The 12949-nt window shown below is 37.7% G+C and overlaps 1 protein-coding gene across 1 annotated transcript in view; it reads right to left on the bottom strand.

Moving 5' to 3' along the window:
* LOC107733123 (Usher syndrome 2A (autosomal recessive, mild)) overlaps positions 1–12949 on the bottom strand; it is a 209374-nt gene that overhangs the window by 121931 nt on the left and 74494 nt on the right. The window contains 10 exon segments of the mRNA XM_016544622.1: positions 812–973; positions 2361–2474; positions 5000–5185; positions 8186–8266; positions 8867–9070; positions 9431–9707; positions 10059–10189; positions 10289–10477; positions 10556–10657; positions 11110–11236. Coding sequence (XP_016400108.1) covers positions 812–973; positions 2361–2474; positions 5000–5185; positions 8186–8266; positions 8867–9070; positions 9431–9707; positions 10059–10189; positions 10289–10477; positions 10556–10657; positions 11110–11236 — 1573 coding nt within the window.

Below are 12949 nucleotides of genomic sequence, written 5' to 3'. Positions count from 1 at the left end.
TGTGTGTGTGTGTGTGTGTGTGTGAGAGTGTATATATTGACATATGACCTCTCAAATTAATCTATTTTAACATCTATTCTGTATTTCTGCAACTTGAATTGGCATGAGTGTGAACTAGGCCAGTACACAGAGGCTAACCAATCATAAGAGAGGTAATTTACATATACTGTGTACTGTCTTAATGGTACAGTAACAACCTGTTCAGTTCTAAGGGTCAAAAAGAGCGTGATTGGTTGTGTAAAATTTAAATTGTAAAATTTTGGCTCAATAAACCTTTAACATGGACTACAGGGTGTAAAAAAAAAGCAGAAAAATGGCTTCTTTAAAATGCAAGTTACACATCGGACAGGACTCGCTCTGTGCACAATTTTGCTGAAGATATCATAAACAAATTCCATCTGGCCCTGCATTTCATCCTTACAATATGGCAGTTATAACATGTTATTATATAACATGGTTCAAAGAAACACCCCTGGGAAGGTGTGAGCTGCTCTTTTGTCTTTCAAATGCTAATAATCCTCTTACTTTTGTTTTCTTTTTGAATTCTTGCATTTAATGTGTAAACATGGATAAAGTGAAGCACAAAGAACATTTCCTGGAAATTATTATTTTTTTTTTCAGTGGTATTCAATGTTATGGCACAAATGCTGTTTATATAGTTTAGCTTGTAATGAACCCAGAACATTCCTTTAATGAATGAGTAAAGGTCACAAATCTAGTTAATGTATACGTGACCCTGACTGGACACTTGCCATTCAAGCAATGGACACCAGATAGCAAAGGCAACTCTTGCATTTTAAGTCTTGCTTACCTGTGATATTGAAGCTGGTCAAGTTGCCTTGGTACACAAAAGTATTGTCTTTGTAGAGGATATATTGGGTGATGATGCCATTGGGTTTGAGTGGAGGATCCCAGTGGACAGACAGAGAGTTGGGGTAACAGATTGCAGCAGGTGAAGGAACCTCCTCCGGAGCTATTAAAAATAAGACATTAATAAAATGATCAAACAGTTAATTACACATGTTAACTAGTAGAGACAGCAATGCATAGAGACTTAAGTAATAAGCAAAAAAAAAAAGATAAAAATATGAAAATCTTTTATTATTATTATTAATTATTTTACAGGTTAAATAACAAATAATACGAATAAATATTTTCATATTTTACAATGTTTTAGGATTAATTATAGAAAATTATATATATATATATATATATATATAAATAAGGTTCTGCACTATTTCTAGGTTGCTAATCAAATGCAAATTTGTGACAGAGAAAGACTGCCTCAACGAGCAATTTAGGTCAAAGATGTTCTGATCAAGAGTAAGATGAGAATGAAGTTGATTCTGTAGGTGGTATTAAAACAATGTTAAAAATTTCCCTCATGGAGAATCAATACTGTCATTTGAGTTAGTAATCAAGTCCACATCAGATCGATTTTTTCACTCCACGATGACCCTTAATGTCATACTATCCTTTAAACAAGGCTATTTAGCCCAACTTAGATTAAAACGCTATCTACATTTATCAACCTCTGTACTCACTGCTAAAAGAGAGAAATCTGACAATATCAGCCTAAAAACGAGCTCATTTTATTTTGGGACCAGCTCTATTTCTACAATCAGACAGAAAAAATAATTGCTGCTGACAATTAATCTGTCTTTATTCTTGCTGTTTCATGTAGGAAAAAGGCTCTCGTTTAATAGACATGACATTTTTTCCCTCTCTGACTGAGGAAGAAGGTTCTTTGTCTTGCCTGTGTGGTCAGACAGATGTGAAGGCAATAAAGAATGAGCCTGGCAGAGTTGAAAGAAAGCGAGAGGAATGATGTTTGCTATGGTGCGCTCATGCCACAGGAGCGAGCCTCACCAGATTGAACGAGATCGGTGGAAATGGGCCGCTTGACTCTCGATTTCATACTTTTCGGCTCCACAATCAATTCTTTTTAGCCCAAACTGTCTTTAGATTTACTTCTCTGCTTGAGTGAAATGAAGAAGCTTTCATTAATCTTTCAGATGCCGTACATTAAGACAAGGCTCTCGCATGAACAATGTAACAGCAATTAAAAAGCCCATTAATCTGCATTACAGCTATTAAAGATGCATGTCATTAAAGGGGAAAGAGTTCAATCCCGCACTTACCCCTGTTCCTAAAACCACTCTCTCCAAAAACGGGAATAAGAACCAGACAGGGAAATAAAAAAATAAATAAGACGGAGCAATTACAGCCTGGCATTGCACTTTGTCATCAAATTAGTTTGGAGTTTTCAAGCAAATGGCTCGGCACTATTTGAGCCCCTCTCGTCACTTTTATTATTCATCAAAGAAATGTGGGAGTCAGGACCTTTTAAATGACTTTACCCTCTTGTGGAGTGCTGAAGCCGATGGCGAACGGGCTCTCGCTGCACCCGGCCTGAGTGCACGCCGTTAGGGTAATACTGTAGCTGCTAAAAGGAGCCAAGCCACTTAAAGTGCCTGTGAAAGAAGAGAGGAAGAGAACGATTCAGAGACCAAGAGGTAAATGTCATTCTTTTCGCTTCCATATTTCAAAAAGTGGGCCTCCCCAACTCCGCTTCCTTAATGCAATGGCTTTTCAAACACAGCATAATATAACCATCACTTCTGATAATAGGTCTGGATTTAAAAAGGTCTTTATTATCAAACAGTAATATCTCCTATTAATCAGACGGATGGAAAGTGATACGGCCTTTGCTATTCCGGATATGGGACACTAATGATGTTATTTAATGGATAAAGTGGCTGATGCTGTTTAAAGGGGGTTTCTTGCACGCTATGAAAGTCACTATCCAGCCGTGTTGTGATCGATATGCCTCTGACTTTAATTCATCGCTCAGGACTTTAACCACTTAGTGATTGTTTTTGAAGATGTTAAAGACGTGGCCTCAGTTCAGCAATGTTTGTTCTGAGCTGGTGGACTGCTGGTCTGTTTTGATAGGGTCACAGACATCCAATCAAATTATATTCTGACACATGTTCACCTATCACTTGGAAGTCAGTCAAATTAGTCCCTCATTCTCAACAAACATAAGCAAAAACTACCTAAAGTAAACGAAAATATGGGCCACATTACATTAACATTGAGAAAAAATACATTTCTGTCAATCACAATTAGTTATGCACTTTGAAATGTTAGTTACAGAGTGCATGAAACCATCTAAATTCGATTGACATTTAGAAACCAAACATTCAGACTATAAATATTGAATAAATAACAGTTCTGTAATGATTTATGAATCAGAACAGATGACCTCAGCAAGTGCTGCTTTTAATTCATTTGTAGACTTTAAAACTGGATTTATTTTTTTAATTTGTCATCCAAAATAAAGGCAGGATCCTTTAATGGAGTGTATGAGTGAATCTTTGGCTAGCTTCCACTGTATCCATGTAGCAGACAGATCTTGGAAGAGTTGGAAGGTAAACACCCCAGCCGAGCTATAATTGGTCAGGTAGTGTAACTTTCTTTTTTTTTTTGTCAGACGTCTTTTAATTCAATTAAGAGCCTTGACCTGCTCTCCTCTCGTTACCCACTCATTTGCTTTCGGAGTTTTTATCTGCCTGTGTAATTCTGCTTTTGGTGTCACGGCTATCATAAATTAGTGCAGCTTACGCTTGCATGGGTTAAAGCGTGCCAAGAACAAGGCAAAAAAAAAAAGTCTTCTTGTTACGCTTTGCCCAGAGACAGAGTATAGCCACGGTGATTGGTCATCTGAGAACGTAATCGTTGTTTCAAGATCCTCATTTGTTCTTTGAAGTAATTTCAAGTAACCAAGCAGATTTTCAGTCTATAAACTTGCAATGTCACATAGGGAACACTGCCGTGACTACAGACTGTCTGGAGCATTAATGCGTTTGCTTTTAAAGGGACAGTTCACCAAAACAACAAGAATTGTATTATTTACACACCCTATTGTCGTTACAAACTTGTATGACGTTATGCCTTCCAAAAAACACAAACAAATGATATTCAGCAGGCTGCTCTCTTCTATACAATGAAAGTGAATGGCGACCAGGGACTGTCATGCTCCAAAAAGAACAAAACAGTTCCATAGAAGTCCATAAAACTTGTGCACTTTATTCTGAGTCTTCTGAAGCCACATGATGTTCCTCACTGTGAGCAAACTAAAATTAAAAACTTTTTTACCTATTCACTGAAAATCTTGATTTATAGTCATGGTCACCATTGACTTAAATTGTATAAAAACAGCCTGGACATTCTGTCACCCCTTGATAAAAAGAAGTGTGCATAATTGTCTTTAAAAAATGTTATTAAAAGAAAAAAAAAATCAAAAGATTATTAAAACAATCGTTTTAAAACTTTTCAAAAGTGCACTTATTTTGATGTGACTGTATAAAGTACTTGATTATCATTTTTACTTTAATGTACTAAATTGTAACTTTATCATTACAAATGTGTATTTACAAATACATTTAAATACATGACATACAAGTTCCAGTAGATAAAGTATATTTCATTTTACCATAAATTTTTGTCAGTACATTTGACAGAACAACTGAACCATATTTCAAAGACAACAGAAGTAATTATGAAATTGCATATAAAGATTTATACTTAAGTCTTTCTCTTAAGTTCAACTAAATGCACATTACATTCATTTTGTTCTTAAGTATGTTTCCAAGTATGTTCTTTCCATCTTTCCACTAAAGTGAACTTTTTATTTTTGTATTTTTTTTTACAAGAGACTCCACGGAAGGTTTCGAAAGACATGGGGCTGAAACAAAAAAGACGACAATTTCCATTTTTGGATGAACTATTCCTTTAAAGGTGTTTTAGACATTTCGCACAGGTTATAAAATAATAGCAAATTCAAAATCAACATGTTATTTTCCCTTCAAATTCAAGACATTATTAAGAATTAACCTGATCACTTCATGTTAAGTATGTTTTTCAAGCTATTAAAATGGTCCTGGGGTCTCTGAGGTGTCAGAGCCAAGCTCCAGGCGGACGGTGTGAACCTTACCTGTCAGGTGCTGAGAGTGGGGGAAGGTGGCGCTGATGGGGGGTGAGGAGGGATGGTCCTGGCTGTACGCTTTCAGTACGTACTTCTCAATTACACCTCTGACCTCCGCCGGCTCCTCCCAGCTCACCTCCACGCTGGAACCATTTACACTCCCAACTCTGGAGGGAGGCAGCACACTTTGTGGAACTGTACAGGAAATAATAGGTGAGAGAGACACGTGGAGAAGCAAAGCAGAAGAAAGAGAGAGCGAGAGAGGCAAAGTAAGGGGGAGGAGAGGAATGAGAGTGTGAGAATCCAATTGGGAAGGAGAGAAAGTGTGTGTCAGGCCAAAGAAAAGCAGCACACACATTCCTCACTTTTAATGGACACAGTAAATCATATCTAACCATTAGCATAAATACAATTTATTAGAGTTGTAACTTTTTCAGCACTGATTTAATATGACTGTACACGCAGCGTTCATTCTGGGCTATATTTCATGCCCATCAAGCGACGGCTTGCTTTCTCTCCAGGATTCACATTTTAGGGGGCATAAATAAAACAGTCAAACATATGCAGAAATGCAACAAGCATCATTTATGATGCGTCACAGACTACAGAATCTCTTTAACCCTCGTTTATACAGTCAAAACAAGCCAGACAGCAGACGTGTGTGATATATCCACCACTGAAACGCTGGTCTGACCTATAATGCGGTGTATACACATTTAAGTAGGACGTCTTTGTGATTCATCATCTGTACCAACAGGGCTGGTATTACAAATTACTGAGGTTTCCTTAAAGACACAATATGTAATTTTCGCTACTAGAGGGCGCATATTCAAAATAAACAAATAGACAAAGGCGTAGTTTGATGACACCGTGACTGAGTGTGGAATCATGGGAGTTGTCGTCTTCATCCCTGCTGTTGTCAACAAAAATAAGCATTGAGGTCTTCCTGCGTGTTTCCGCCAAAATAAAAGTTGAGAAAAAGCAAGAACTTTATCAACATTCATAAATGTTAGTATTGTAATTTTACTGTTGTTCAGTAAAATAAAAAAGTAAGACAATAATAATGATAATAATCATTACTACAGCTCTGTTTTAATACATTTATTATAACATTCACACATAGTGTTCAAATTAGGATCAGTAATATTTTCTAATGTTTTAAAAGAAGTCTCTTCTCAGCAAGGCTGCTTTTAATTGTACAGTAAAAAAAATAAAAATACATGCCTCATTCAAAGAAGGGTGTCTGATGGCCAAAAATTATTATTTTACTAACTTATTAATTTTAAGTTAAATTGTGCTTTGTTGGTATAGTGTCTGCTAGAATGTTAAAAATGTTCAGTGTTAAATACTTTTAAATTGTTGTTTTGTAATTTATTTTTTTCCTTTGAAAAGCAAGACAAAAAAGTAAAAAGCACATTTTGGCTTTTTAATTTATGCAATGGTGGAAAAAAAATTGGCAAAATACATGGGGAAAAAAACTCGAAAAACCGTGTTCGGTATTCGGCCTTCGGCCCAGTGTTTAATTTTGTTCGGTTTCATCTTCGGCCAAGAATTTTCATTTCGGTGCATCCCTATTTGAAAGTTCTATTATAATGCTACTTTGTGCGGTCGTCACCAGTCTATTAAAACGCACAACATATTAAAGCGTCTTTGGTGTTTCCATGTTTTCTACAAAACAAAACCGGAAATCGAGGGTGTATGACGTCATTGGCAGGCGACACAATGGCACTTTAGACACGCTCCGTGTCACTAGTTATAATTGCTTATTTCTCTGGATTTAAACATTCTTCAAAACATTTGGGATAATGCAAGTACACAAGTCAGCAAAATATATAACACTGTTCTAGTGGTTTTTAGATATTTTAATAAAAAAATCTAACATATTGTGCCTTTAACCAATAACACTACCACTGAATGGCAGAAAGTAAATGTGTAACTATACAGAGAGTGGAAAAGAAGCCTGACAGAATGAATTTAAAATGAAATCAAAATTGACCCTATTTACTTTCTTAATGGTTATGTTACTTTAAAGAAAATAAATATATTGTCTTCTTAATCTTTATTCAAAATGAATTAGCTATAATTTACCTATAATTATTATAGGTATTATTATTTTACCAAAGTTTTGCGCAAATCTGTAATGGAAACGCGCCTACTGACTTAAACTTATTCCTGATGGGCAAAATCATGTCCTGTTTTATATTTCCTTTAATCTCTTCAAAATCAACCAGAAATTGCATTAAATTACATAAATTAAATGGGTGGCAAATGGCAATTTATTTTGACTTTAAGGTGCATTGTAGTAACTGTCAAATATGTTATTAAAAAAAAAACATATTTATAATAATTAAATGTGTCAATACATAAAATGAAGCCATATTTCATAGCCCAATGTAGCTTGCAAAGTCTACTGTTTTTTTGTGCTTAATTAATATGCACAATTAAATGAAATATTTAACCATCATTTTACATATCTGAGCCTCTTTGTCTCAATAAGGACACCACCATCTCTCTCTCTCTCTCCCAGACAGCATCTTCATCTGTAATAAGGCAGTGTGTGTGATGCACGCTCTTACCGAGAGCTTTGCGATAAGCTATCTTCAAGCACATCTCATCTCCTTGACTGCTACATATATTGTGCAGATAAGAATAAAATGGGTTGGCCTGAAAACTATGACACAAACAAATATCAGTATGGAGCCTGTAGTGCTGGCTAAGTTATAGGCCTTTTTGTCACAGGTGAGGGAGTAAGAGTGTGTGTGCTCAGTATAAATTACTGTAAAGTACAAATAGTAGCCAGAATACACTGTATTTTTTGGGAACATAAACTGTACTTTATGTATTTACCTAATTACATATTATATTATTGTAAATTACTTAATTACAAATTATTGTAATACAGTAAAAACAGTAATACTGTGAAATATTATTTTTACAATTTAAAATAACTGTTTTCTATTTGAATCGATTTTATCCTGTGATGGCAAAGCTGAATTTTCAGCAGCCATTACTCCCGTCTTCAGTGTCACATGATCCTTCAGAAATCATTATAATATGCTGATTTGGATTCATTATCAATGTTGATTATGTGTATATATATTTTAAGGCAAGTGCATACATCAGACCATAGGATTTTTCCAGGGAGATCCAAAGCCTAACTGCTGACATTTGACTGCCTATTGGCACCTGTCCTACCTGTCTCTCTGCTGCGCCCCCGCTGCCATGGCCCGGCTGTCCAACCTCCTTCTCCTGATGCCATCACTCTGTACAAATACTCTGTAAACAAAAAGAAAAAACTATTTAAAAAGAAATTTGCTTTCTCTATACCGTTAAGTCTCAAAAAAATAACAGGCTCATGAGTTATTTCACTGAGTGTTGATGTGTAAACCTGCTCACAGTAAGTCTGTTGTGGAAACACACAAACTGTTTCTTACTCCATCTCCATCACTCACAAGAGAGGTACCTCGGCTATATTTGTCTGCGTGTATTATCTAAGATGCAGTTCTCAACAGTTTTGCAGTGTTGCTGATGAAGGGGACAGCAGTTGCTGTTTTAGATATGACCTCTCCGCGCCCCTGGTGTTGTGTCTGCACCCATTGCTGGGCTGGACATTTTCTGTTGTTCTTCTGTTTGGTCTTTACAATAACAAACCCCAAGCAGAAAGTACAAATCAGGACAAACAATCGCCTTACACAGAGACAAGGCAGGCAACGCGAGACCAAAATAGCTGCGGGTCAATGAGGCTTGGCTACCGTGCTGGTGGGGATTTGCTTGCGAAAAGGGGTTGGATGCTGCTTTTACCCGTGAAGGGAATGAGGCTTGGCTACCGCGCTGGTGGGGATGTGCTTGCGAAAAGGGGTCAGATGCTGCTTTTACCCGTGAAGGGCTGCAGTGTCAGGTCCTCTGCGCTCCTGTCTCTGCCCGTGTACACCAGAATGGAGTCGTTTCCCCTGCAGTTAACGCTTGTGTCAGCTGACAGGCATCCACCCAGATTGACTCTGACAGCACTGCTGGACACGGCCGCCAAGCTTACGACAGGCCCACGCGCAAATCTAACATCCCTGATGCAGCCGCCAAAACCTGCAGCCCAGCACAGAAGAGGATGAAAGAGAGACAAAGACAGGAGAGACAAAGGGAGAAAGATGTTTAAGTCACATTCTGAATTGGCCAGATTTATCTGAAGCAACAAAAACTGTCAGTAAACTCCTGATAGATTGAGTACATTTTGAGAACATTTTTATCAGTTCTATTTATTTTGAAACACCATGATTCTGTAACTATAATGTCTCAAATAGTTTACTGCAGAAATCATAGTGAATAATCCAAAATTAAAAACAGAGCTTGCACTCAAGTCAGAGAAATATATCAGAGGGTATTTTTTTATTTATTTATAGAAGTTTTCGAGATAATAAACCTTCAAATAAACAGCAAGTGACTCACCGTGCAGAAGGCTGTGTTTGTTCAGGGCTGGGTGCTTCACTCCAGGTGGGACTCCCCCTAGATAGAGTGGAGAGCTGATGGTCAGAGGGCCACCTATGCCCTTCCTGTCCTGTTCATATATGCCACTGAGGCCAGCACTCGCTAATGGGCCCCTCTTCAGCACACTTAAAGTGTTCCAGCCCCCATCACAATAGGACAGGCCCACCCATACGCTCAACTCTGCCGTCTGTTCACCCCAACGCAACACCCAGAAGAGAACTCCACCCTGCAGCTCCGCCTGGATGTCATGAGGACACAAACAACAGTTACAATGATGTTTTGGGACACTGTACAAATGTATTTCTGCAAGTATATATGGTTAATTAAATTAATTAATTTCACTAAATCAGATATCATTACTTGCAAAATCTTGCAATACTGAGGTGGCACTTGAACAGCAGAATTAAGCACAAGTCAAGTGCCATGACTAGTTTAAAGTCATGAAATCTAAATGTATAAAATTTAAATGCATTTATTATGAATTTGTTTTGTTTAATTGCAGAAGTTTGGTTAATTATTAATAATTAATTGCACTAAATTAAGGGCAAGTAGACTGATAGCCTTAATGTTTAGATTTAAGCAAATTTACCAAAATGAAATCTTTCCCATCTATATCATAAGCGAACAACAGCATTGCATTTAGCTGATCAGTTTTGAACTCAAATGATATTTCAAAATAATCTCCTCCAGTGAATATTTCAGGCTTGACCTTCAGAAACCCTGAATATAAAAATGAAAGAAATAGACTCAGTTAGAAAATTTCAACATTAACATTACAGATTATCAGACCATGTGAAAGAAGACTAAAGCAGGACATACCATGTCCTAGGAAGTACGCCCCATCTTCAGAGACAGCAAGACAGCCCTCCCAGCTTTCATAGGTCTCATGTTTTTCAAGTGCTGAGTCCCAGTCCAGAGGCTCCCATGCATAAGTAGTGCCACTGGATTTCTGCACCATCACATCTCTCAAACACCCAGCAAACCCCTGCTGCACCAGCTTGGCTTGACCTGTATACACATAACAAGCACTTGCAACTCTTTGTAGATATACTGACACTGTCAATCAGATATTTAGAGATAAACTACCAGTGTCTTGTCTAAGAATGGTGAAATTCTCTGGAATCCCTCCTATGAAGACACCCGTGTTCTGACCGATGATGGTGTTCCCACTTGTGGCTGATGCTGATCCTGTTGGAGGAAATAATATGTTCTTTTGAGACTGTTCCTGGCTGGTCTAATAATCAGAGCAGGGCACATCAGTATTTTAACAACTTTATTGTTATATTCTAATGGTTTCAGTTGGTGCTCCAGTGCAGATAAAGTCATATTACTCCAAAAGAGTGACTGAGATGAAGCAATTCTCCCTCTAGTGGGAAAAATCCCCTGAGACCGCTTTGAGACAGGAAGCGGGAGACTCCACTTCACACCTCCAGTCTTAATTGAAATGTAAGTTCAGGAAAGGAGAGGCTTCTTTGGCCTAATTATTCTAATCACACAAAGAATGGCAACGATTAACCTTGATAACTCCTTTGCTTGAAATCTGTTCAAGTGGGGGGCTTTACAGGCACTGAATAACCGAACAGGACGGAAGTGAGTGTGCAGGGCTGGCCTATGAATATCATATGCGTGTGCGTCATTACCGCTGTATTGATTGTCGACAATGATTGTTCCCACGGCCTGTTTCCTGGTAGCGATCAGATGGTGCCACTGGTTGTCATTATAGCGTCTACCTCCATCGTTGCGAGGGCTGAGGGCCACGGCTGAGGCCTAGCATCAAACACTGAGGGTTAATCACTCGCTCATCATGAACACACACTGCTATGCATTTAAGAACTTCATTTGGACAACTTTAAAGGCGATTTTCTCAATATTTTTTATTTTTTTGTACCCTCAGATTCCTGATTTTTAAATAGTTATCTCGGCCATTGTCCTATTATTATTATTGTCCTATTCTAACAAACCATACATCAATGGAAAGCTTATTTATTCAGCTTTCAGATGATATATAAATCTCAATTTCGAAAAATTGACCCTTATGACTGGTTTTGTGGTCTACAATGATGGCTGATCAGCAGCTTTAGGAAGAAGAGACGTTCCCCTCCCTGTGCTGCAGTAGAGCTTAGGAGGTAAAAATGCATGTATATAAACTAATGTAGAGTAAATGCTTTCAGTATTAACAGGATGCAAAATTGCAATTTGTTCTTGAATGTAAATAATGTAAAATAATTTGAAATATAAAGAAATTCACATAACTACGCTTTTGAACTACAAAAGCAATTTGCCAGGAAAAACTTCGAATGATTGGCTAAGCTTTGTTTGACGGTAAAAAAAAAAAAGTTTATAAAGCTTCGAAAAAGACAGACAGACAGAATGATCGACGGAACAGTAGACAGAACAACAGACGGATAGAAAGAACAATGGATAGAATGACAGAAAGTAAAACAGAACAACAAACAGAAAGACGGATAGAACAACAGAGAGACAGACAGAATGACAGACAGAACGACAGACTGTCGACAGACAAATGAAATGATAGAATGATAGATAGAACGACAGATAAAATTATGTAATGTGCACAACCCTGGTAGATACTGTTGAATTCACAGAAATTCTTCCTTAAATTTCTGGAAGTTAACACATTTAACTCTACAGTCAGCATTAAAATGAGTTTCAAGCTCAATAAAAGTGCAAGGTCACTAGATGTAACAGGTAGTAGATGAAGATAAAGATTGTCACACTGACATATACCCAAAGCTAACTTTGACCATTTACGCTGCAATGTCTGAGATTATAGAGGAGAAGTTGGAGATGAAGTTGAAAAACTATCACCAGAATCCCTCTTGGCACAGATCTCAAGCCGCTGAGGAATTCTGCCCAGAGATAGGACATTCCCCAAAAGCAGTAAATTTCATGGGCTGGCACCATCAACATAAGATGGGGTTATTGTCCTGCTAAAATATGACATCATTCAGGTTCATACACTTAACAGCCTGACTGAGTGCTCTGCAGTGAAAGCACCGAGACACAAAGTATCGCATCTCCTCTTTGTGATGAAGATTTAATGATCAAATCAATATCTGTGTGGATGCTGAGGGAAGTCAGCTCTGTGATATGCTTACTGCAGAGAGCAGGAGAGAGAGAGAGAGAGAGAGAGAGAGAGGGAGAAGAAGAAACAGCTTTAGGGAGAAGTCAGGACAGACACAACACTGCATTCCTATCCCTCCTCCCTTTGGAAGTATTCAATGGGGCTTCTTTACGATGGGAGATCAATTCTGTCACAACAACTAAAAGCCTTTCTGAATAAAATCATCTGCCAGCATTTTAACAGTTAACTTTTTTAAACAAAAAAATCATATCAGTCTTGTTCAGTGAGAGGCAGACCTGTCAACGACATCATGACCTGAACATCTGATGTAATGTATCCAGTCAAGTTTCGGTCACGTGCCGTAAACATCAGCTAGGGATTTCTAATGACTGAAC

This window comes from Sinocyclocheilus rhinocerous, unplaced genomic scaffold (genome assembly GCF_001515625.1).
Source record: "Sinocyclocheilus rhinocerous isolate Xijiao unplaced genomic scaffold, SAMN03320098_v1.1 scaffold8, whole genome shotgun sequence".
Taxonomy (NCBI): Eukaryota; Metazoa; Chordata; class Actinopteri; order Cypriniformes; family Cyprinidae; genus Sinocyclocheilus; species Sinocyclocheilus rhinocerous.
This window is presented reverse-complemented; position numbering and strand designations above follow the sequence as displayed.